Source organism: Oryctolagus cuniculus, chromosome 1 (assembly GCF_964237555.1).
Source record: "Oryctolagus cuniculus chromosome 1, mOryCun1.1, whole genome shotgun sequence".
NCBI classification, from domain to species: Eukaryota; Metazoa; Chordata; class Mammalia; order Lagomorpha; family Leporidae; genus Oryctolagus; species Oryctolagus cuniculus.
The window spans coordinates 76,753,766-76,780,655 of record NC_091432.1 but is presented as its reverse complement, the minus strand read 5'-3'; the positions used below and the strand labels follow the sequence as shown (position 1 = coordinate 76,780,655).

At 43.1% G+C, this 26,890-nt stretch overlaps 1 protein-coding gene and 1 pseudogene across 1 annotated transcript; both read left to right on the top strand.

The window, feature by feature from the left end:
* Positions 1 to 7,498: 7,498 nt before the first annotated feature.
* Positions 7,499 to 10,071, top strand: CCDC89 (coiled-coil domain containing 89). Its single transcript, XM_070076273.1, has one exon. The coding sequence runs from the start codon at positions 7,665 to 7,667 to the stop codon at positions 8,775 to 8,777; it is 1,113 nt and encodes a 370-aa protein (XP_069932374.1). The 5' UTR covers positions 7,499 to 7,664; the 3' UTR covers positions 8,778 to 10,071.
* Positions 10,072 to 25,312: 15,241 nt separating this feature from the next.
* LOC100339694 (interleukin enhancer-binding factor 2 pseudogene) lies at positions 25,313 to 26,602 on the top strand (annotated as a pseudogene).
* The last annotated feature ends 288 nt before the right edge of the window (positions 26,603 to 26,890 follow it).

Sequence of the window (26,890 nt, the reverse complement as noted above, 5' to 3'; positions counted from 1 at the left end):
CTGAGCCAGCTCTCTGCTATGGCTCAGGAAAGCAGTGGAAGATGATCTAAGTTCTTGGGCCCCTGCACCCACATGGGAGACCTGGAGGAAACTCCTAGCTCCTGGTTTTGGATTGGCACAGCTCTGGCCATTGCAGCTATCTGGGGAGTGAACCAGCAGAGGGAGGACTTTCCCTCTCTCTCTTTCTCTCTTTCTCTCTCCATCTGCCTCTCTATAACTCTGCCTTTCAAATAAATAAATCTTAAAAAAAATTGTTCTGATATCCCTTGTAAAGGACCAGAATTGCCTGCTTCCTCCCATTCTCAGATCCTCACCTGCAAAATGCCAGACTGGACAACAAAATGACTCCGTCTCTTTGCACAGGTCCACAGCACTTCTAATTCGCTCAGAGGTCCAGAAGGACTTCATATCACATTTCTTGCTGAAAAACAAAATACAAACGGTAAATGTAATCTCACCTGGCTGCAAGAGGAAGGCTAAGTGTTAGCTTCACGCCCTGTAAAATGTTGGCAAGCTGAATTCTTTAGTGTACTCAGGTTAAAAGGCTCTTGTGCCAGTGAGACTTTCAGGGAAAGACCCTACTGGAACATCAGTGCAAACTGGAGGCATGTTTGTCAACTGCATGTTTTAGGTCTTTACGATAGTGGCTGTTTTTTTTTTTTTTTCAGAAACCTAAATGGAAATAAGTCACAAAAAGATTTGTTGAAAGCAAACCAGGTTAGCCCACAGAATGAAAGAAGTACTAGAACTAGATTGCTTTGAGAACTTGCACCTGCTGGAACCAGGAATTCAATGTCTGTCTTCTTCCTGAGAGAGGGAAATGAGACCTCAGGCAGCCCCAGCTTCACAACCTTCCAGCTAAAGCACTTGTCTTTCTACCGTTCAGCTTCAGAGATCTCTGGAGGAAACCGATTAGGCTTGCATCACATCTCCACCTACTGGAGCATTCATTCTGGCCAGGTGTAGGTGGAGTAAGAACTTAACGATTGTCGCAGCCTGAGCAATTGGGCCCACCTTGTAGTCAGGGGAAATGGTCCAGTATCAGAAGAATGGGGTGTTGTACAGACAGACACTGGAGGAATCAAGAGCTGGGCATTCATACAATTTATATATCTCCCAAGCAAAAATATTTCAAATTTTCATTGTTTTTAAAAACAATTGTGTTTCTTTAAGATGTATTTATTTATTTTAAAGTCAGAGTTTACACAGAGAGAGGAGAGACAGAGAAGTCTTCCATCCACTGGTTCACTCCTCAATTTGCCGCAACAGCCAGAGCTGAGCTGATCCAAAGCCAGGATCCAGGAGCTTTTTCCGGGTCTCCCACGCAGGTGCAGGGGCCCAAGGACTTGAGCCATCTTCTACTCCTTTTTCAGACCATAGCAGAGAGCTGGATCGGAAGTAGAGCAGCTGGGACTTGAATCGGCGGCCATATGGGATGAAGGCACTGCAAGCAGCGGTCCCGAAATAACTGTATTTCTGAGTCACTTCTGATTTTTTCCAGAGAGGCCTAAATTCCTCCATCCACTATGACTGCCGCAGCTTCTAAGCTGGCAGTAATGATCCTGGGAGACTTCTTCCAGAGAAGCCTGTTCCTTCTGAAGCTGTGTTCTTCAGGGTGCTTACTCATACTTCTTAGCATATTCCTGTCATCCCGTACTCACCATCTAAAAAAGCCCCTGAATATCCACCATCTCCTGTGCTCTCATTCCTATTGTGCTTGGGAATTGCTCTCTCATCTCCTCTTTATCTACTCCCTCCCAGGCTCGTTTACTGGTTTTACAAGTTTGTTTCATAAAACAAATGCCCTCACATACTCAATCCAATTGTAGAACATTTCCTTTGCTTTTCTAGCTGACTTGTTCCAAAAGAACTGGTTTTCCTCCAGCCAATCTCCCATATCCAGTACTCCAGTCAGGAGATAAGAGCAACTTCAAATGATCGCTCCTCTACCTTCCTATAAGTGTCTCTGTTTCTAGAGATATGTGCCACTCAGTTACATCAGGCAAGGAGTAAGGTGTTGTGGTTAAGTGGCCTCTAGAGCAAAATGGCTTGGATTTGAATCCTATTTGAATTATTTCATAGTTGTGTGATCTTAGGAAAGTTACTGAACTTCTTTTTGTTTCTTTCAGTTAAAAAAAGAGAAAATTATACCTACCCTACAGATAAAAATAAGTAGATCAATATTAAGTATTCATGCTTGACAATTAACATTCAGTAAAGACTTGCTATTATGATTATCCCCTCTGCTCCTTATGATCATCTACCAGCCTCCCCAACTCATCTCATTGATTGAAAAGCCTCGCTCCACAGCATTTTTTTAAAAGATTTATGCATTTATTTGAAAGTCGGAGTTACACACAGAGAGGAGAGGCAGAGAGACAGAGAGAGAGAGAGGTCTTCTATCCAATGGTTCACTCTCCAATTGGCCATAACAGCAGGAGAGCTGCGCCAATCCGAAGCCGGGAGCCAGGAGCTTCTTCCAGGTCTTCCACACAGGTGCAGGGGCCCAAGGACTTGGGTCATCTTCTACTGCTTTCCCAGGCCATAGCAGAGAGCTGGATCAGAAGAGGAGCAGCCAGGTCTCAAACCGGTGCCCACATGGGATACTGGCGCTTCAGGCCAGGGCGTTAACCCGCTGCACCACAGAGCCGACCCCATCTACAGCATTTGAATGTTCACCAAACACCCTGGCTTCACGGTTCTTTATCCTCTTCATTTTGAATGCCGTTAACCTCCATTTTTTTCAGCCACACCTACCCTGACCTCATTATAACTGGGAACTATCTTACCTCTGAAATACTAGATTGAAACATCCCACTCTAACCAAAATCTTCTGTTTCCAGCCTTCAGCTCATTATTCTATAACATCTACTCATATTCTTAAAACTCATTGAGTTCTCCAATCCCCCAAAACTTAACAATTGCCTCTCATTATCCTTCTCTTATAAAACCAACTGCTGTCTTACAATGTCCTCAACATCTTTTTTCTTCCTTTCCTTTCCACTCCTTGACTGTCACATTTCCCAGTTCTACGTAAGTCCAGCTGAACTACTCTGCTCTTACGCCATTGGTGCAGACTGTAATTGGAGAATTTCACACAGCCACCTGTCTGTGATTGAGAAATTGACAGAGTAATAAAGAGTCTTGGTGGTTTTGCATCTACACTTTTAGTTTTTGAGGTCCTACCTAGTTCCTGCCACTCCTACTTCAATTCTGTGAGATTCCTCAGTGCTCTTTCTTTGAGCCAAAAAATTTCCATTTGCTTGGAAAGATTGACTTAGGCGTCTATCAAAATAATCCTGTGTAGGGTGAACCAACGGCAAAGGAAGACCTTTCTCTCTGTCTCTCTCTCTCACTGTCCACTCTGCCTGTCAAAAAAAAAAAAAAATAATAATCCTGTGTAATACTCCCCTTTCCACCTAAGACTGGTCTTCAACCCCTCACTTCTTTCCATTTTATTCTTTGAGAGGAGTGATATGTATAATTCACTCATGATTCCTTTAGCAGTTGTCACACTGAATTGCTGTTGTTTATCATTTGTTTCTATCATTAAACCATAATCCCCTTAAGAGCTGATACTACAACCTTTGGCAAAATAGTTTCTCAGTACATATGAGCTGAATGAATGAATGAGCAAATGAATAAATGAAATACAACATAAGACCATGGGCTTTGGTAACAAAGAATTTGCATTTGCATGGTGGCTTTAACATTTATTCTTTGGGTGGCCAGTAGCAATTTGCTTAGTTTCTCTGAGCCTTGATTTCTTTGTTCCCTGTAGATTATAAATAATAGTTAAATAATAGTAGAGGGTAATAATGCCTAACTTTCAAGAATCTTGTTAGGATTCAATGAGAGGTGAACAAATGCTCACACTGTATAGGATATATAGAAGAGTTCTGTGAATAATAACTTTAAAAAAGAGAGTGATGGGGGCCGGTGCTCTGGCATAGCTGGTAAAGCCAGTGCCTGTAGTGCTGGCATTCCACATGGGTGCCAGTTCAAGTCCCAGCTGCTCCATTTCTGATCCAGCTCTCTGGTTTGGCCTGGGAAAGCAGTAGAAAATGACTCAAGTGCTTGGGCCCCTTTACCCATGTGGGAGACCTGAAAGAAGCTCCTGGCTTCAGATCAGCCCATCTCTGGCCATTGCGGCCACCTGGGGAGTGAACCAGAAGATGGAAGACCTTTCTGTCTCTCTCTGCCTTTGCGTCTCTGTAACTTGACTTTCAAAAAATAAATACATCTTTAAAAGAGAGAGATGTTGAAAGACTAATCAAAGGCCAGTGGAGGGTCTCATTGGTCACCACTCGGGAGAGCGCTGGCTTTGTTTTATGTCTTGGATCTCTAGGAAGGGTATATACTGAAGCTTTCAGGATCAAACATAACTGGGCAAAAAAATCATTGAACAAAGAAAAAAAGAATGGTAGAGGGAAATAAAAAGTAATCACTAAACTGTAAATTATTCGAAGAAAGTATTTAGTACGTCAGACCATATTAGGTAGTTAAGAAATAAAATTTTCTCTGTATGTATTACCTTTTATTTAAGTTAAGAGGACCAATCAGTCACTTGCCTTGACTTTACAATTTCCATTTCAACATGAAGCTTGAAATTTAAGGAAAAGTGCAGAAGAGAAATGAGGTAAAACTACAAATAAGTTTAGTTCACATTTTTAAGTATTTGAAACCCATTTTCACAACCTTTCAATATCCTATAATTTTTTGAGACCAAAGGGAAAATCTGAAATTCTTCTTTCAGAACTCTTTTGCTCCCAGTGAAATCTGAACCATTTAAAAATTCATCCAATATTGATAATGACACCCAGGCTTTTTCCTAATCTTCATAACTTGGGAGATATTACATCTGACCACCAGCAATAGTGATTACAGGAACAGTCATCTCTTTTCAGTATGCTTGAGTTTTCACAACATTAAAATCATTCTGAGTTTTAATTCTGTATGTTGCATTTCTACATTTATCTTTTGAACAAAAAGCATTCATTTTCTATTCCATTAAAGTTACCTATAAACACCAGTGCTGTGGTGTAGCGGGTAAGGCCACCACCTGCAGTGCCAGTATCCCATATGGGCACCAGTTCAAGTCCCGGCTGCTCCACTTCTGATCCAGCTCTCTGCTATGGCCTGGGAAAACAGAGGAAGATGACCCAAGTCCTTGGGTCCCTGCACCTGTGTGGGAAACCTGGAAGAAACTGCTGGCTCCTGCCTTTGAATCAGCGCATCTCCGACTGTTGCAACCAATTGGGGAGTGAACCAGGGGATGAAAGACCTCTCTCTCTGCCTCTCCTCTCTGTGTGTAACTCGGACTTTCAAATAAATAAATAAATCTTAAAAAAAAAAAACAAGGTCAAGTCTACTAGCTATGTAATATTCTGTTTTATGAATGTACCATAATTTTCTTAACATTTCCCCTTGTTGGACTTTTAGCTTTCTAACTTTGAGTTATTGTATCCCATACTGCGGTGAAAAGCTGTAAGCAACATGTTTTCTTTCAGATTAGTTTGCAGGTGCAGACCTCCCCACAAGGACAATTACTAGCTCAACATACACAAGGTGTTTATGTTTAAAGTTTTCTGTGCATACTGCAACTGACTCTCACCAGCAGAACAAGACAGTGCTGCTTCACTGTGCCTTTACTAGCTCTGAGTAGTTGTGAAAGAATTTGTTTACTAATTTGATGGATGAAATGATATATACTTGAACTAGTATTCACTGGACCACTGTTGAGGTCCAATTCTTGGCTGTTTCTGTTCCCTTTTCTGTGAATTTAATTTTCATTTCTCTTTGCATATGTTAATGTATTACTGATATGTACAAGCTCTTTATAAAAGTTGAAATATATTGTCTATTATATTGATTATGGATATTTCTCTCAATTTGCTTTTTGCCTTCAACATTTATTCAACACGTGTTTATCTGAGTGTCTCCAGTGTGCCAGGCTCTGGGCTAATCACCAAAGATGAAACAGACACAGTCCCTGCCCTTAATGATCCACAGTCTAATGGGAGAAGCAAGCAGGTAAACAACAATTGCAATAACGCTTTCACCTACTCCATGGGAACTACAAGAAGGATGTAGTGGATGCACCAAAAACAGGTGAGTGGCCAGTTCTACATGGAGCAGGTGCAAAACAAAAGAGACGACTCTTAACTCAGTATGAAAAGCTGAGAAAGTTCAAGTAAGTGTGCCTTAGCATTATGGCAAGAGTGAAGATGATGTGCAGTTTATGATACAGGAGACAAGGCCAGAAAAGGTATTCTTGGCAGAGAATACCCACAGACAAGGCCGAAGACCTAGGTGGTTGTGGAATGAATCTTCAGTAGTTGCACTTGGCTAGGGAGCAAAATATCAGGCAAGTCCAGGGGAAGGAGAGGCTGGAGAAACCTCAGAGGTCACATAATTTTAAAAATTATTCATAACTTTAGAGGTTCAATGAAACCTAGTTAAGCTTTCCCTTTCTGATCTCTTACAAAAGGTTTAAGCTAAGCAGGGCTGTCCTGGCTCAGAGATTCAATGCTTCCTTCCTTTTCTTCTAGTTTTTTATTTTAAAACTTCAATTGTGTTTTATTTTACATTTAAGTAATCCATGTGGAACTGACTGTGGTATGTGATTGGAGGTCTTATTTGAACCTTTTTCTTCACTTTGTTTATCTTATATATATTGTTCAACTTCTTTCTATTTTATTAAAGACTAAAATATAGAAGTGCTGACTATCAAATAAAGAGTATCTATTTCCAGATGGGGACAATCAATGCTAAAGGAAACAAAATTAATTGAGGTATGTGTGTGTGTTTGTGTGTGTGTGTGTGTTTTAAGATTTTATTTATTTGAGAGGTAGAGTTGCAGGCTGGCAGAGAGGAAGAGACAAAGGTCTTCTATCTGCTGGCTCACTCCCCAAATGGCTGCAACAGCCGGAGCTGAGCCCATCAAAAGCCAGGAGCCAAGAGCTTCTTCCAGGCCTCCCACGTGGGTTCAAGGGTCCAAGCACTTGGGCCATCTTCTACTGCTTTCCCAGGCCAAACCAGAGAGCTGGATCAGAAGTGGAGCAATCAGGACTTGAACTGGTGACCATATGGGATTCTGGTTGAGGCTCAGCCTACTACACCACAGCGTCAGTCCCGAGGTTTGCTGTTTTTATGCTTAAATATCAGGACAGAGCTGTGCCAAACACTACAGGTGCAGGCTGGCAGTGTTTAGGGTCCTGGCCCTCAGAGCACCTGTGCTACTTTGTATTCATAGAGTACACATATTTGTTTCCACAGACAGCACTTATCCTCGTGACAAAGTGGGAGAATGAGCAGGAATTTGTCACGGCCCGCTTGATTTGTTTACTTCTTTCAGAAATAGATGGAATCAGGTTTCTCCGTGATGCTGGTTGAAAATTGAGTGGGGTTCGCGTCTGTGCCATTCACGCCAGACTGGGCTATGAGCTGAGAGCTGTCATTGGTTAAAAAGGCAAGTGTAACCTGAGCAGATTGGCTCTCAAATTCCCCTGTTACTTCACAACAGTCTGAAGGCCTGTGTACCAATCACAGGGCTCCTTACTGGAAAAACCAACGGCTGGAGAGTCCTTAGCAACCCCCAGCGGGTTTTGAAATCCGAGGGGGAAAGACTGTGTGGGCAGCTGTGGGTGTGGAGGAGGGCGCCTATGCCACAGGAAGAGCAGGCTCTCAGGATGGACACCCCACCCCCCGAAGAGCTCTTAGATCAGGAAAATGGAAAATTGAGAAACCAGGAAGACGAGATGGATTTTAAGGAACTGGACGGTCTGAGGGAAGCCTTGGCGAATCTCCGGGACCTGTCCGAGGAGGAGAAGAGCGAGAAGGCGATGCTTTGCTCCCGCATTCAGGAGCAGTCCCAGCTCATCTGCATCCTGAAGCGGAGGTCGGATAAGGCCCTGGAGCGCTGTCAGATCCTGGAGCTGCTCAACAAGGAGCTGGAGGAGGAGAGGCAGCAGGAGGCGGAGAAGCTGAAGGCCCAGCGCCAGCACGCCCGGAAGCTGGAGGAGCGCTTTATGACCCTGGCGACCAACCACGAGATGATGATCCGCTTCAAGGATGAGCACAAGAATCAGAACATCAAGCTCAAAGAGGAGAACGAGAAACTGAGGCTGGAGAACAGCAGCCTCTTCAGCCAGGCTCTGAGGGACAAGGAGGCCAAAGTGTTGCAGCTCACGGCCCAGAGCACGGATCTCACCAAGCAGGTGGAGTCTCTGAAACAGAGGTGTGTTCAGGATGCCCGTCAGGCACAGGCCCGGGAGAAGGAGCTGCTGGAGCTACAGAGCCAGCAGGCGCGCGCCCATGCCAAGGAGACAGAGCAGCTGCGCAGTGAGCTGCGAAGCCTCAAGCGGCAGCACCAGCAGGCCTTGGAGCAGATGGCCAAGGCCGAGGAGAAGCACAGCATCCTGAGCCAGGAGCTGCAGGCCAGGCTGCAGACCACGGCTAGCGAGAAGGAGGAGCTGCTGCAGCTGTCCATGGAGAGAGGCAAAGTGCTTCAGAACAAGCAGGCGGAGATTCGCCTGCTTGAGGAGAGGTTGGAGACTGCCGATGTGGCCAGGAGGCATGCGCTGGAGCGGTTTGAGCAGGAGGCAGTGGCGGTGAACAGCAATTTGAGAGTCCGGGAACTTCAGCGCCGGGTGGAAGGGATCCAGAAGGCCTATGAAGAACTCAGGCTGCAGTCAGAAGCCTTCAAAAAGCACAGCTTGGATCTTTTAAGCAAGGAGAGAGAACTCAATGCCAAACTCCGTCATCTCTCTCCATAAGGAAGCTTCTGCTTTCTCTAGCCTCCGATTGAGAATTCAGATATGTGTGCCTTAGTCTTAGGAAAAGAGTATATATGATATGCCATTTGTTATACTTTTAAGCACAAAAGGCAACTCAAAGAAAAGCTTCTTTACTATGATGTTGTTGTTGCTATTGTAAAGCTAACAATTTTCTGTTCTACTATCTAGAATATACAAGATTTCCTTCTGTGCCTTTGAAATCTTAAATTTCTTATCAGCATCTCATCCACCCTATTACTTATTCATTCTCAACCTCAGAGATCTTGGTACAGCCTAAGATTTTAAATTATCATTGTCTATGATTATACGGAGTCTAAAATGTGCAACGAGATAGGACATGGTGGAAAAGTTAGCACAATTAATCTTCTTAGATGAGTGAGGCAATAGTCTTCCACAGTTAAGATTGTAAGCAAGCAGATAACAGCATAATAATAGAATGGATGCTTCACAGGAAAAAAAAGAGTAATTTTATTTTGCATTATCTTGAAGAACAAAATTAAGATCATTAAGTTTTTTACTAAAGTAGGCCGACTTTGTTATAATCATTCTGTATGAATAGTAAAATTCAAGCAAATCAACGAATGTTTATTTTTTCTGCAGGCTTAGATCACATTCCATTTCCCTGGTTTTCTCCATAAAGACAAGATTTAGATGCACAGTAATGCAAATGTCAGTAGTTTCATTTAATACTGAACAATATAGTGCTAGACCAAAGGTTCCAATGTGGAGTAACAAGTCATAGCAAACCGAGTGCATTTCATATAATAATTCATATTGATTGGTTTTATTACCATATTTTCATGTAAAACTTTTTGCTTAAAAAGTCTAAGTTGAACATGTCTGAAGGTACTTCACAAAGGTCACAGAAAATGGAATTTATGCTTGATCTTAGCCAAAACGTTGAGAAGTGATAAAAAATGGAATTTCAAAACATGTTTATTTTGATGCAAAAATTTTTTGAAATAGTTTTCTTAACAATATAAACTTTTCATGAACTTTTTGAAGACCCTCATTTGCTTATGCTTAAGAGCATTTTTATAGGAAGTTATAAAAGCAATAGTTATTATATATTATTTATTAAAGTTCTTAAAGATAGACACTTTTTGTTTCCCTATTTCTCTGTATTTAGTTATTGATATATAAACATATGAGTGTCTCTCAAAATAGATGTAGTATTTTTCTCACCCATCTGATGACAAGAGAATCAAGACTAATATAACAAATTGGATTTACTAAAAGTTAGTGCCTTTTTAATAAACCATTTCCAAGCAAATATTACCTCAGTTCAAGCATGTTTTAAAACTATTTTCTCATATTTCTATTAAAATGATACTGTTAAGTACAAATTTTTCTTATCAAAATAGCACCCATATTGCTGGTTTAAAAGGCCCACTTACTTCCTTCTACAGCTTACCAAGAATCAGAATATAGAAGTTAATCATGGTTATTCTTTGTGGAACCCATACCACTTGTCCCTGTACTGGAGAAATTTAGGTGAGTTATTTTTATTTAATCTTTAGGGCTATTTAAGAAGGTAATTACATCCATTCTTATTTCAAAGAAGGTGAAACTATTTCAGTAATTCATTTAAGACCACTTGGCTATTAGGTGAGCTGGAATTTTGATGACTATATCACACTGAAGGATAATTATCACTACTGAACGCCAGGCACTGGGGTAGATGCTAAGAATAAGCATAAAGGGGCTGTCGCTGAGACTCACTTGGCTAATCCTCTGCCTGCGGCACTGGCACCCCGGGTTCTAGTCCCGATGGGGGCGCCAGAATCTGTTCCGGTCTCTTCCAGTCCAGCTCTCTGCTGTGTCCCAGGAGTGCAGTGGAGGATGGCCCAAGTGCTTGGGGCCTGCACCCGCATGGGAGACCAGAAGGAAGCACCTGGCTCCTGGCTTCAGATCAGCACAGCGCACTGGCCACAGCGTGCTGGCGGTAGTGGCCATTTGGGGGGTGAACCAATGGAAAAGGAAGACCTTTCTTTCTCTCGCGCTCTCTCACTGTCTAACTCTGCCTGTCAAAAAAAAAAAAAAAAGCATAAAGTGGGGCCAACGCCATGGCTCACTTGGCTGGGTTCTAGTCCCAGTTGAGCCTCTTCCAGTCCAGCTCTCTGCTGTGGCCCGGGAGTGCAGTGGAGGATGGCCCAAGGGCTTGGGCCCCTGCACCCGCATGGGAGACCAGGAGGACGCACCTGGCTCCTGGCTTCAGCGCAGCGCTGGCTGTAGTGGCCATTTGGGGAGTGAAACAACGGAAGGAAGACCTTTCTCTCTATCTCTCTGTCTCTCTCACTGTCTAACTCTGCCTGTAAAAAAAAAAAAAAAAAAAAAGGCATAAAGGAAGAAGCATGTTTCCTGCCCTAGTATGCACTTCTCCCCCAACAGTCTAGTCTAGAGGCAAAAAAAAAAAAGCAATAAAAAACTATGAAATATTATGAAGGATGTTGTCAAGTCACAGAGGATCCTCTCTCTCTCTCTCTCTCTCTCTCTCTCTCTCTCACACACACACACACACACACACACACAAATCTACCTGAGAGTTAGTATTGGGACTGGGGATAAGATTCCCAGGGATGACTAACATATTAGTTGATATACAAGCTGGATCTTAAAGAACTAGTCAAATTTTATCAGATGGAGAAAAGAAGGATTTGAGAAACATCATATAGAAGGCTTTTTAAAAAAATGCCTAGATTACTTGGGGAAATCATAATTTGTTGGGAGAAAGTGAAGAGTGTCAAAGAAGATCAAACTGGAATAGTAGGTTGAGGCCCGCACACAGAAGACCTTGAAAGTCAGGCTAGCCCCTTCTATTTTTGGAGAGGGAAGAGAGTTGGGAGAGGCAAACATGCAAAGGGCGATCATAATCCCAGTCCCTCTCTTCTTCCCACCTAGGTTTTGGGAACTCTGCAAGAGTTCATGCATATATATGCAATGGCATGCAAGGGATCCTCTCATAAACACACCTGCACAAGCACCAACCTCTGCTCACCCACCCCAAAGTGCTGCCCCAACTGGTCACTGGGGCAGTATAAGGCCCTGGGAAATCACCTGGTCTGGCCTTGCCAAGGCAACCATGGGCAGAACACGAAATTCAATTTAAATATCCAAATGACCCTTGGCAGAAAAAAGGTTCCCACCACCACTGGTGAAAGCTTGTGGAAGCAGAGTGAGGACTAATTGCATAAGGAATCCTGTTGGGTACTGGACTATGATTTAGAAGGGACCCTAACCTGGAAACTCTTCATTATGGAAGGAAGGGTGCATGTGGAGGGCTAGGGAATGCACAGGGTATGGACAGGAACACTTGTCCCCTAAAACATGGGTGCAAGGGAAGGGGCTGAGTTGCCTGACTCTGTGGATGGAGCTCTTCAAAGTCACACTAAGGAGTTTTTATGAGGCTGACCATATAAAATTTCTGTTTTATAGATGCTAAATGACCAGAGATGGGCTATTTTATATTTCCCTTTGAAGTATTTTAAAAGGAAAGTGGGAAATGAGAATAGGTCATAGTTGGATACCCTAGAGAACCAAAGAAAAGAGTCCACAACTTAGACTAAGAAAGTAAAATGAACATGCACCCATCATGTGTCAAATGCTTTTTACTTCACTATCATACCAACTTTCCAAGGGAAAATGACTCGAGAGTATGACTGATTTGAACCCAAGGCCATGTAGAAGAGTGGAATACATGGGTGTGCCACCTACACAAAGCCCCCACAGAGCCCTGTTGCTGTAATTCTTTATTTTTAAAGGATTTATTTATTTATTTGAAAGGCAAATTTACAGAGCAGCAGAGAGAGAGAGAGAGAGAAAGAGAGAGAGAGAAGTCTTCCATCCGCTGGTTCACTCCCCAAATAGCTGCGTCTGCCGGTGCTTCTCCAATCAGAAGCCAGGAGCCAGCAGCTTCTCCCAGGTCTCCCACATAGGTGCAGGGTCCCAAGGACTTGGGCCATCTTCTGCTGCCTTTCCAGGCCATAGCAGAGAGGCCATAGCAGCCAGGACTCAAACAGGCACCCATATGGGATGTCTGCACTGCAGGTAGTGGCTTTACCTGCTATGCCACAGTACTGGCCCCAATTAATTCTTAATTTTTTCAGCCAGTAGGCCCCAAACTTTCATTTTATGCTGGGCACTACCAATTAGACCTGATTTCTGACTCTAAAACTCATGCTTTTTCCCACTGTACAAACAACCATCCAAGCAGCCACTAAAAGGCACTGTTTTTTTTTTCTTCTGTACTCCGTGGAATTTTTCAAAAGAATATTTTAAAAATTATTTTAATTTTTTGTTAGAAAGGCAGAGAGAGTCAAAAATCTTCCATCTGCTGATTTACTTTCCAAATGCTTGCAACTGCTGGGGATGAACCAGGCCAAAGCTGGGAGCCAGGAACTCAATATAGTCCTCCTTGTGCATGTGGCAGGGACCTAAGTATCTGATCCATTGTTTGCTGCCTCCCAGCAAGCACGTTAGCAGAAAACTGCAGAACAATGGGATGCAGGTGTCCAAACCAGCGTCTTAACCAAATGCCCGCCCCTCTATGGCACTTTGAATTCCACTCTCAGTGATCATCTTGTGTGTACCCTGTGACCCAGAGCCACATTAGAGGATGAACAACCAGATCAGATGCTGTTGCCCTGTGAAGTGATGGTTATCACTGGAACAAATCGACAAAATGTAAATTGATTCCCTCCAAACTACTACCTTTAAGGAGAAATTTAAAAAATGAAATAAAACACCTTTCTGAGCAGTGAATTTTCCTACAATATCCACAAGCAGTAGCCCAGTAGCTTAGTAGTCAGCAGAATAAAGATTCTAAAATTAAATAATGCATGAGTTGTACTGGGTAATGGTAAGTGTGATCCCTTGGGTTACCTAAATTGTAAGCCTTTTAGGGTGCCTCAAAGGACCTTCTCTGGTTGCAAAACATTGTGAAAGAATCTGGAAAGAGGAGATCTAGAGGAAAAGTAAACTAACTGTTGTTTTCAGAATAATCACTCTGCTTCAGATAGTGGGAGTGAATTCAAGGCAAATTTTTTTTTTAGTAAGCAAAGTATGAATAGAAAATCTATGTCTCCACAACTCCTCTGTACTAAAATTACACAATTATTTAAAGAACATTGTTTGAAGGGGTACCAACCCAGGTGCCTGCTGTTCTACCCAGCCCACAGTGACCCAGATACCCGTGAAGTAGCTGTGGCTGGTTTTTGTCCCAAGAAGCAGAAAATAGCAAGATCAGGAGAACTGTACTGACCTTTGAGAAACCACCCCTTGACACATGAATAAAGTAAAAGACGACCATGACTCTAATTGCTCTCTCCAAAGCCTACCCAGCTCCTCTAGACAATTCATCTTCCAGTGTCATTGGGCAAAATTGGGTCATATGTAAATACCTCAGCCAAGCGTCTTCATAAGGCCTGTTGCCACGTGATTTTGACCAATCAGGATTCACTCCTGGAATGAGAATGAAGCCAATCTATGCTACATAGAAGTGGCTACCTGACTAAGGCACAGCTCTGCTGGTCCAGCTGAAGACAGATGGATGTTGTATAGGCCACTGACAATGTTTGCTGCACTGTATCTGTTTAGATTACTAGAGCTTCATCAGGCAATCTTTTTTTTTTTAATTTTTGATCACAAATCTTGGCCTCTTAAAACACTTGTAAGGGTTTGGAGAAGTGACTTTATTAATGATTGCCTCTCTTCCTAAGGAAAAACTGGACATTATTTAATAAACACTAAATACATCTTATTAAACTTGAGGACCCAGAACTCTACAGCGAGGTCCCTTACTAGATACTGGTCTCACTAAAACCTTGTCTTTATCCTGCTTGGAAGAAACTAATCCAAGGAGAAATTTTCCCTTGAGATAGATCTGCCTGGTCATTCGCTACATATTCAACTGATCATAATACTTCTAGTTCTACAAAGGAGCTCCTTCCTTCACTACCCCAGACTATCCCCATTTAATGTTTCAATCCACTCTCATGTATAATAGCCTAAAATAAGCTTCCTTTTCCTGTTTAAAGTTCTTCATTATATCATTCTTTGTAAAAGACTGGAAATAGCTTACATATCATTAGGAAAGGGTTAAATAAACTATGGTCCTTTGGAATACAGGACAACTATAAAACAACACAAAAAAGAAAGTTCTGTATATTGATATAGAAATATCCTCAGGATACATATGAAAAATAAAACCACTACAGGGTGTAAAACAATATCTGTAGAATACTATCTTTTATGTACAGGAGAGAAGTGAAGGGGGAATAAGAATGCAAACATTTATTTCATCTTCATAAGTAAAACTGTAAAAAAATACTCAAAACATGTTTAGTAGTGGTATGGGGGGATATAGCAAATGAAATGGTCAGGAACAAGAGTGGGAAGGAAGCTTCTCATTGTGTACCATTTTGTATCATGACTTTTGAACAATGTGAACATATTATTTTTTCAAAGGATCAAATTAAAACCAAGAATAAAAGAATCGTCCACATATCTGATTAACTTCCCAGTATGCCTTATTTCAGCGTGACTCAAAAGCCTGCAGATTTTTCTTTCTCCACTGAGTAGGCAAGACTTATTTTAGATAAAGCCAAATATGGCGTGACAGATCTGGGTCAGGCCATTCAGCCGGAAGCTGCTGCTTTCACAAATGTTTAACAGCATAAGGCTAATGACAGTATCTTTTCCCACTCTGAAGAGTGCATCCAATGATTAGGATTTCTCCCCTAAGTTTAAAGATTTGATTGTGTTAGCTTCTCTCATTCTCACATATTTGTATAGATTTTAGATTTTATAGAGCTTATTTTTTTCATAAAGTCAAAATATTTGGTTTTTGGTTTCTAGTTTCACACTAACAGATGAACATAAGATGATAGATGCAGGGCAAACCAAGGCATTCTGATCTCTCAATCCTAATAATTCATTTAGCACACCATGCTAACACATATTTACTAAGAGTCTGTTGTTGGCCAGACATTTTGTTATGTGCTAAATATAGTGTGAGCAAGGCAGAGAATTTACTCATAATTTGCATTTTACTGGGTGAGAAGAAAGCTGAGGAATGGGATGATATGAGAGCCTATAGCAGGGTCCACCAACTGAAGGAAAGGTTAGGGAAATCTTTTCCTAGAAGTGGATTGAAGCTAAAGTCTACAGAATGTGTAAGGATTGTCCGAGAGAGAGGAAAACATGAGAGTGCAGTCGCTTGGAAGCCTTCACAGCAGCTGATTCCCGGGTAGCAAAAGGGCCTTTGCGGGAGCTGTACTATCCAGGGTGGCAGAATAAGCAGTCACAATAGACTCAAATAAGAGATTCTATAGTCCAGTTAATCCCATTATCCTCACATCCATATTACCTAAGTCTCTGTTGGAAGCCTGAGCCTTCATAATCTGACTCAATTCCTCCCCTCCCCCACCTACTATCCTGCTCAAACTGTCACCAGGCCTTTTGGAAACTCAGATGAATGGGAATGATCTGCAAACTAGCTAAGATATTAGTGCAATGAATGTAAGGGTGTGTTGGCAACAGACTGCCTGGGTTCAAATCCTGTCAGTTACCTGGTGACCTTAAAAAGAATTCTCTTGGAGGAGGGGAAACTGGGAAGCTAAAACCTGCAGTGATTAAGAAATCCATGCAGGACATAGTATGAATTTCACATTAGTTTAACTGTACAGAGGAAAGAATTATCCAAGTGATTTTATTTTATTTAGTTTTTTAAATATACAGTTATTTATTTTAAAAGAGCTACAGAGAGAGAGAGAGGGGGAGAGAACTCCCATCTGCTGGTTCACTGCCCAGAGGGCTACAAAGGCTAGTGCTGATCCAGGCCAAAGCCAGGAGCTAGAAGTTTCATATGGTCTCCCACAGGTGGCAGGGGCCCAACACTTGGGCCATCCTCTGCTGTCTTTCCCAGGCCATTAGCAGGAAGCTGGATCAGAGGTGGAACAGCCAGACAACAAACTGGTGCCCATATGTGATGCTGGCTTCGCAGGTGGAGGCTTAGCCTACCATGCCACAATACCAGTCCCTTTCCAAAAGATTTTAGAAAACAATATTTTTTTTTTATTTGACAAGTAGAGTTAGACAGTGAGAGAGAGAGAGGGAGAGAGAGAGAGAGAGAGAGAAAGGTCTTCTTTCCCTTGGTTCACTCCCCAAATGGCCGCCACAATCTGAAGCCAGGAGCCAGGTGCTTCTTCCTGGTCTCCCATGCAGGTGTAGGGGCCCAAGCACTTGGGCCATCCTGCACTGCCCTCCTGGGCCACAGCAGAGAGCTGGACTGGAAGAGGAGCAACCGAGACTAGAACCTGGCGCTCATATGGGATGCTGGTGCTGCAGGTGGAGGATTAACCAAGTGAGCCACGGCGCCGACCCCAGAAAACAGTATTTTCAATGAATGTCCTTAGTGGGAATGTATCCCAAGGATACATAGGACTGTAAAGAAATCTTAGTAAATTTCACTAATTAGTCCTATTGCTAGTTGTAATATGTGTACTATGCTGAAACATAGTGAGTGACAGACAAGCAAAACTAGTTATGGTAATGTTGCTAGAGACAAATTTTTAAATAAATGCAAATATTAAAATAGCTAAATAAAAATTATTTAGTGTTAAATTCAAATGGAGAAAAACTGTCTAAACTCATGACAGTGAGAGACGTTTGGCCTAGTGGTTAAGACATTTAGAGGGACTGGCACTGTGTCACAGTAAGGTAAGCTGCTGTCTGAAACACCAGCATCCCATATAGGCTCCAATGTGAGTCCTGGCTGCTCCACTTCAGATCCAGCTCTCTGCAAATGCTTCTGGGAAAGCAGCAGAAGGTGGCGCAAGTGCTTGGGGCCCTGAACCCATTGGTAGGAGACCTGGAGGAGGCTCCTGGCTCCTGGCTTCTGCCTGGCCCATACCTGGCCATTGTGGCCATTTAGGGAGTGAACCAGAAGATGAAAGACCTCTTTCTCTGTCTCTCCCTCTTTCTGTATAATTCTTTCAGATAAATAAATACATACATAAATAAATCTTTTTTTAAAAAAAGACACCAACTGGGGCTGGTGCTGTGGTGTAGCAGGTAAAGGTGTCGCCTGCAGTGCCAGCATCCTATAATGGGTGCCAATTTGAGACCCAGCTGCTCCACTTCTGATCCAGCTCTCTGCTATGGCCTGGGAAAGCAGTAGAAGATGGCCCAAGTCCTTGGGCCCCTGCACCTGCATGGGAGATCTGGAAGAAGCTCCTGGCTCTTGGCTTCAGATCAGCTCAGCTCCGGCCATTGTGGTCAATTGAGGAGTGAACCATCGGATGGAAGACCTCTCTCTCTCTCTCTCTCTCTCTCTCTCTCTGCCTCTCCTTCTCTCTCTGTGTAACTCTGACTTTCAAGTAAAATAAATAAATCTTAAAAAAAAAAAAAAAGACACCAATTAGGATGTGTGTGTCCCATATTGGAGTCCCTGGGTTCAGGACCCAGAGCCAGCTTCCAGCTTCTGCTACTGCAGACTCTGAGAGTCAGCAAGTGATGCCCCAAGTAGTTAGATCCCTGCCACTGACACAGAAGACCTGGATTGAATTCCCTGAATTCCCAGCTCCCAGCTTCGGCCTTGGCGTAATCTTGGCCATTGTGGGCATTTGATGAGTGAACCAGTGGGTAGGAGCACTCGCTCGCTCTCCTTCCCTCCCTCCCTCCCCCTCTCTCTCCCTCCCTCCTCTCTCCCTCCCTCCCATCCTTCCCGATTCTCAAGGAAAAAAAGAAAACCTAAACCTATCATAGTTTGTCTTTTAAAAAATGCACGTTGTCTAGTTCTGTCAACTGCAAGACCTAAAAGCAAAGATAGTCTAGTACAATGAGCATCCCTATGTCCCTGGGGCCTCCAAAAATGATTTCTACTAAATCAAAGGGTTCCTTGGAGGAGAGATGGATTCCAGTCTGGAGAGAAAATTTGCTTTCTGTGTCATGATCATTGTGGAGGATCTGAATGGTACTCATGCTGTATCTCAATGACCATTTTTATGTGATTTCTTGTTTTGCAGAAACTTTACTAAAAGCCAAAACAAAAGGAACAAAAAAGTAGGCCATATTTGTGAGACTTCTTCGCAGCTACATTTGAAAAGTGTAAATGAAGCAGTTGTCCTTTTCTCCCTCCTTTGGCTAGTGTTGCTGTCAAGGACATTCTTGGAGACACTAAACTTTTCTGTAGCAGCATCCTAGTGTTTATTCACTGGCTTTATAGATTGTGGTAGCTAGCCCTCCCACTTCCCTGTTGTACTTCATGATGCTTGTCTCCTAGTATTCACATCCTTTTGTAGTCCTCTTCCACTTTGAATAAAGTTGAATTCATTTGACCAACAGAAAACTACACAAGGGACTCTTTAAGCTAAGTTAAGAGGCTTTGCTGCTTTTTCCTTGATCTCTTGGATCATTCACTCTCAGCAAAGATAGCTATCATGTAATGTAGATACTCCCACAGTTCTGTTGAGAAGCCCACATGGGAGAGGAACTGAAGCCTCAGCCCAGGACCAAACTGTCAGATATGGGAGGGAGCCACCTTGGATGTGGATCATTTAACCCCAGCCAAGAGTTCAGATGGCTGCAACCCAAGCCAAAGCTCCGAGTCAACCCCATGAGAATTCCCAGCCAGAACTGCCTAACCAAACCACCTAGAAATTTCTGGCTAATAGAAAACGTGAGAGATAACAAACACCCACTGTTGTTTTAAGCCACAACAATATTTATTTTTTTTTAAGTTTTCCGGAACTTGTTAAGGAGCAATAGATAATATTTGACACTGGGAGTCTGACAGAAGCAGCGATTTTCCTGATCTCTCAGTCCCAAGTGAAATGGAGTGTTCTTGAAGACAACATTCTAGTTTTCTAGTTTACCATTTTCTCAATTGGAACCGAGACAGCAACTCCCTGTCTGACCTGTTTGGTAATGTTGTACAGAGGCTCTCTGGATCACCCGCCCTTAGGCCACTCCTCCACTTTTTCCAAGGACTTTGTAAATTGTTAATGTCTGGTATTGCATTTCTACCCGAATAGAATAGCTTGTTTCTGGCAGTTGAGCTGGATCCTGCACATATTTAGTCAGCCTCTCTTCAACTCCCTCAACTGTTATGGCTGTTATGACAGAATATCAAAAAGTAGGCCGCTTAAAACAACAGAAACTTATTGTCAGGGTTCTAGATGCTGGAAGTCAGAAATCAATGTGTCAACCAGGCCGGTTGGTTCTGCTGGCTTTAGGTGAGAATCGTTCCTTGCCTCTTCTAGGTTCTGGTGTTTGCTGGCAGTTCTCGGCATTCCATTACTTGTAGATCCATCATTCTACTCATAGAAATGTCTGCTCCCAATGTGTTCTCACGCTGTCTTTTCTGTTGTGTCTGTGTCTAGATTCCCTTGTATTATAGAGACCCCAGCCATGTAGGATTAGTTCACCCTAATAACTCATTTTAACTTCATTATCTCTGTAGAAACCAGATTTCCAAATAAGAGAAGTTTCTGAGGTACTGGGGACTATGATTTCAGAAGATCATTTTGTGGGGACACATTCAATCACTAACAACTCCTATCCTCTTCCTAACACAGCTCGATGGCCTTTTCTTCTAATCTATCAAGATATCCACACTATTGAACATTTTATCCTGGTGCCCCAACTGAAAAATTTATGCACATGTATATAAAGGGTGAATTGACATCCTTCACCTGTGTTTGGAATTTTTACAGTTAAAGAATTTAGGATTTGATGGGGAGGAATAGGGTTCAGCATGAGAAATGAAAACAAAATATCAATAATATCAATGACTTTGACATCTTAATTTTCATTTTGTGTTACTTTCTTGCTTGAAACTTTCAGGATTTTTCTTCAGATCCAGTGAAATGCTTGTGTATTTATAAAGATGTAATTTATTAAGTTGCAGATAGCACTATACCAAGACATTTTATTTGATTTTATTTTTAAAGATTCATATATTTATTTGAAAGGCAGAGTTTCAGAGAGGCAGAAGCAGAGAGAGAGAGAGAGAGAGAGAGAGAGATCGAGAGATCTTCCATTTGCTGGTTTACTCCCCAAATGGCCAGAGCTGGGCTGATCCAAAGCCAGGAGCCTGGAGCTCCTTCTGGGTCTCCCACATGGGTGCAGGTGCCCAAGGACTTGGGCCATCTTCTACTACTTTTCCAGGCCATAGCAGAGAGCTGGATCTGAAGTGGAGCTGCCAGGACTAGAACTGGCACCCATATGGGATGCCAGCGCTGCAGGCAGTGGCTTTACCCACTATGCTACAGGGCCAGCCTCTCGATCTTTCTTTTTGCCTACGCTGCTTCAACCATTTTGTCTTTATTTCTGAACACATTATTCACATTTCAACTTAAATCTTATCTCCTCAGGAAATAGTTCATTGACCATCCAATTGAAAATAGTTATAGATTCATTTTTTCAATCATTTTATTGGTTAATATTTTCTTATTTATTTGTTGTTTCTATCACTATAATGCCTGCTGAATGAGAACCTTATCAACCTTTTTCATTATTATATGTACAATGTTAAAAATAAGATATAGTTCAAAGGTGACCCTGTGTGTCTGGTGGCTGGGGGTGGAGGTAAGTAAGTTTGTAGCATGACTGAATAAATGATGGCTTTTTTGAGGTTTGTTCTTGCACATTCTTGGAGACATTGAATTTTTCTCCCATATGGAGGGGCCTGGGTTTGAGTTCTGGCTACAGCTCCTGATTCCAGCTTCCTGCTAATGGAGACTCTGAGGCAATAATGATGGCTCAAGTAATTGGGTCCCTGCTACCCATGTGGGATTGAATTCTTGACTACTAGCTTTGGCTTGGTCCAGCCCCTTCTCTTGTGGGTATCTGAAGAATGAACCAGTGGAAAGAATGTCTCTCTCCCTCTCTTTCTCACTGCCTTTTAAATAAGTAAATTGGGGGAGGGGGAGGTTGTTGTGGTGTAGCTGGTTAAGCCAATGCTTGACTGTGACATCCCACAAAGGAGTGCCTGTTGGATTCCTGGCTACTCTGCTTCTGGTCCAGTTCCCTACTAAGGCACCTGGAAAGGCAGCAGATGGTGGCTTAAGTACTTGAGTTCCTGCTACTCATGTGGGAGATCTGGATGTAGTTCCTGGTTCCTGGATTCAGCCTGTCTCAGCTCCAGTTGTGGCCATTTAGGGAGTAAACCAGCAAATGGAAGATCTCTCTCTGTCTCTCTGTTGCTCTGCCTTTCAAATAAATAAATACAAATATTTAAATACATAACTAATTTTTAAAAATTAATGCTATAACAAAAGTGGAATTATTTTATTTCCAGAAATTTGACTGATCAATAGATATCATCAGAGATGGTCCAAGTGTATGTAAGAATTTAATATATGACATATAAATCTAGAAATCAATGGGACAAGAATGGATGGTTCAATAAATTGTTCTGAGGCAGATAACTTTTTTTTTTTAAATTTATTTGACAGGTAGAGTTACAGACAGTGAGAGAGAGAGAGACAGAAAGGTCTTCTTTCCATTGGTTCACTCCCCAAATGGCCACTATGGCTGGAGTTGTGCTGATCCGAAGCCAGGAGCCAGGTGCTTCTTCCTGGTCTCCCATGTGGGTGCAGGGCCCAAGCACTTGGGCCATCCTCCACTGCCCTCCTGGGCCACAGCAGAGAGCTGGACTAGAAGAGGAGCAACTAGGACTAGAACTCAGCACCCATATGGGATGCTGGTGCCGCAGGTGGAGGATTAACCTAGTGAGCCACGGCGCTGGCACTGGCCCCAGCAGATAACTTTTTGAAAAGTTTTTTTTAGAGATTCATTTATTTATTTGAAAGGCACAGTTGCAGAGAGGCAAAAGCAGAGGCAGAGAGAGGGAAAGGTCTTCGATCTGCCCCAGGAGGCAGCAACGGCAGGAGAGCTGCGCTGATCTGAAGCCAGGAGCCAGAAGCAGCTTCTGGGTCTCCCATGCAGGTGTAGGAGCCCAAGGACTTGGGCCATCTTCTACTGCTTTCCCCAGGCCATGGCAGAGAGCTGGATTGGAAATGGTGCAGCCAGGACTCAAACCAGTGCCCATATGGGATGCCGGTGCTACAGGCGGTGGCCTTACCCGCAACACCACAGTGCAGGCCACGAAAAGTTATATTTCTACCTCACATTTTATACCAGATGAGTTCCATTTGGATCTAAATGAAATAAATAATTATTTGTGTTGTGAAAGGAAAAAACTCTTAGTCAAATAAAAACAAAGAAGTACCAAAGAAACAGGAAAATATTAATATTGTTTAGGAAATAAGACTTTTTTTAAAGATTTATTTATTTACTTGAAAGAGTTACACAGAGAGAGGAGAGGCAGAGAGAGAGAGAGAGAGAGAGAGAGAGAGGAGATTGGTGGATGCCAGATTGCCAGATGTCCCTGGTTCTGAAAAAATGCATTTAGCTGAGCTTTGGAGGTCTTGCTTCCTTTGGGACAGAATGGATTATTCTATGAAAGAATTGTTTTTCTGCTTTCCCAAGTATTTTTTTCTCCATTCTACTAAGATTTCATTTCATTTTCTTAGGATTTGTTTATTTACTTGAAAGGAAGAGTTACAGAGAAAGGGAGAGGAGATGGGGAGAGAGAGAGAGGGAGAGGGAGAGGGAGAGGGAGGGAGAGAGAGAGAGAGACATGTGCTAAAAACATCAATCTCTAATTATTTGTATGAAAGAAATCTCTAATATACTCATGCCCAAATAGAGAAATTCAAAAAATGAAAGAAAACCATGTATGTCTGTACATAGAAAAGCTCTTGAGAAAACATATGAAAATTGTAATGTTAGTTGTTTTGAAATAGATTATGGGTAATATCTTTATAATCATTTCTTTGGCCCAGCGCCGTGGCTCAATAGGCTAATCCTCCGCCTTGTGGTGCCTGCACACCGGGTTCTAGTCCTGGTCGGGGCACCGGATTCTGTCCCGGTTGCCCCTCTTCCAAGCCAGCTCTCTGCTGTGGCCTGGGAGTGCAGTGGAGGATGGCCCAAGTGCTTGGGCCCTGCACCCACATGGGAGACCAGGAAAAGCACCTAGCTCCTGACTTCGGATTAGCGCGATGCGCCAGCCACAGCGCGCTGGCCGCGGCGGCCATTGGAGGGTGAACCAATGGCTAAAGGAAGACCTTTCTCTCTGTCTCTCTCTCTCTGTAATAATCATTTCTTTGTGTTATTTGAATGTAATGGTCATTATCAACATAAAAATGGAAGAGTTATGAAGAAGGCAAGAGTGAGGAGGATAAGGAAGAGCAAAGGGAGGAAGGATAAAGAGGAGGAAGAACAGTTTTCCAAGAGGCTTACTCCGGCCTCAGCTGTTTTTCTCTCTTCTGAGGCTACCTTTAAAAAACTTCCCTCCCTGAAGCTGGGTTGTGGTGTAGCAGGCAAAAGCCACGCCCTGTGACATTGGCATCAATATGCGTGCCAGTTCTGATCCAGCTCCCTGCTAGTGGCCTTGGAAAAGCAATGAATACTGGAGGGTCTTAAGCCACGTGTATCCAAACAAGGGTTTTTTAGTGTAAGAAAAAGTATATTAAATAAATCTATAATATTAAGTTTTGCCTCAGGAGAAAATCAGATGGAATTAACATCCACATAAAAAACTTGTACTCAAAGCAGACCGGAGTGCTTATCATCACGTCTTGTTTGCTGTTCTACTTTAGCAAAGTCTTTCGTGAAGGGAAAGTCAAGAAGGACAAGAAAACCTTCTCTATATTCTTCTAAATATCAGGTCATACTCATTTTTGCCCTTTGCATAATTGCATTAGTTCCCTTGAGCTTTAGTGCTGTTCCTTCAGTCAAAACTGTAGACCTTTATTATTCATTTATTAAACAAATGTTTATTGAAGTCTACATTGTGCCAGACATATCACTGGATATTTGGGGTATATCAGTACCCAGCTTTTCTGGAACCTGTTTTCTGTCTCTCCAAGAAACAGTCCTATTGTTTGGTGCTAAGGGCACCATGAGGTAGGGGGACCGAGGTACTGGGGACGATTGTGGATATCTGACCAAAAATGTTGGGAAGTGTGGGGAGCAACCCGGACTGGACTGAGTTACTGGAATTAAGACTTATTCTATGCATCTGCTCTCCCACAATATGGCGCTGGGAGAGGAGAAAACAGCTTCTACGCAGCTGCCTCTTGCTAACTTGAGTGCTGACCTCCAGGAGCTGATCCTGCTCCTGATTGGAGGAGAGCAGCATACTCGGCGTGTGGGCAGCCGAGTTGGGATTGGCGGAGGAGGACTATAAAGGAGGAGAGAGACGGCATGCACGAGGAACATCTAAGGGGAACATCTATCTGGAGGAACACCTGTGCAGCCCCCGAGAGAGCCAGCCGGCGGTGTGCCGCTCCCCTGCGGAAGTGGGGAAAGTGGCCAGGGGGAACCGCCCTTCCACGGAGGTGGAAGGGACGGCAGCCAACCCGGGAAGAACCAGCAGCAAACCCGGGGAGGGCCGAGCAGACGAAAGAACAACGCAGGGTCCTGTGTCGTTCCTCCATGAAGAGGGGGAGCGACAGGGAAGGGGTGACAGAGGCTATGATTGCGATGGGAGCTTTGGTTCCTGAGGCGGCCTGGGCGGAGGGTTCAGGCCCTTTGTGCCACATACCCCATTTGATTTCTATTTGTGTGAAATGGCTTTCCCTGGAATCAAGGCAGCCCCTGATAAAAATTCCTTCAGTGAAGCTTTGTTGATGAGGAATCAGGACCTTGCTCCCAATTCTGCCCAAACAGGCCTCTATCCTTTCTCTGGTAACGAAAATAAACAATGTGGTTGGCAATTTGATTGTGGCTCCAGGGACATTTGAAGTGCAAATTGAAGAAGTCTGACAGATCTTATAAAAAGGAAACAATGACTACAGGATACAATGTGGTTGACCTGGTGGTGATACTGAAGTTCCTGCTGACATTGGAAGCTGTTGCTGCCCTGGGGAACAAAGTTGTGGAAAGCACAGGATCCTTCAAAAGTTTTGACCATGCTGAGCAATGAAACTGGCTTTGAAATCAGTTTTTCTGATGCTACAGTGAAGATTCTCATTACAACAGTACCTCCCAATCTCCGAAAACTGGACCCAGAACTCCATTTGTATATCAAGATATTGCAGAGTGCCTTAGCATCCAACACGCCCTCTGGTTTGAGGAAAATGCTTCTCCGTCCATTGTTAAAGTTCTCACCAGACTGCTGAAGGACTTGAGGATTCGTTTTCCTGGCTTTGAGCCCCTCACGCCCTGGATCCTTGGTCTACTTGGGCACCATGCTGTGATGAATAACCCTACCAGACAGCCTTTGGCCCTAAATGTAGCCAACAGGCACTGCTTGCAGATTCTGGCTGCAGGACTGTTCCCTCCAGGTTCAGTAGATATCACTGATCACTGTGAGAGTGGCAACTTTAGGGTGCACACATTCGTGAGCCTGGAGCAGCAGGACATGGTGTGCTACACAGCTCGGACTCTGGTCCAAATCCTTTCACATGGGGCCTTTAGGGAGATCCTCAGCCAGGAGGGTGATGCCAGCTGTCTTGCTTCTGAAATATCTATTTGGGATGGAGTGATGTGACTGTTTCAGAAAAGACTTATGAGAAGCCACCAGGGAAGAATGAAGGAGACGAAGAGGAGAACACAGAAGAACCATCTCAGGGAGAGGAAGAGGAAAGCATGGAGACTCAGGAGTGACCTTCCCTTTCCTGCTCAACAGGAAGACTGGAGCCTCGGCTAGTTGCTCCGGCTTTATACAGTGGTGTTTCTGTGGCATAGGGGAGCCAGCAGGAAGGAAAACTAACTCTAGAAGGAAATACCATTCCACTGGGTTTTGGTATTGGCTTAGCCGCCAGAAGTGTCCCATTAATGACCTATGCCACCCATCCGTAATGAAGCAGGATACCAACATTTCTTCCTAGTACTTAGGATCCCCAACTCCTGAAAACCCCTCTGAATTGTTGTGAAGTTTTAGTGTCTCAGAAATTTTTTCTAATAAAAATGATTAAAGTAATTCCTAGTTTAAAAAAAACCAGTCCTATAAAAGCAGCTATTGTTGAGACTGCCACAATATTGACTCCCATAGAGACCTGTAAGAGCTATTAAGTAGATAA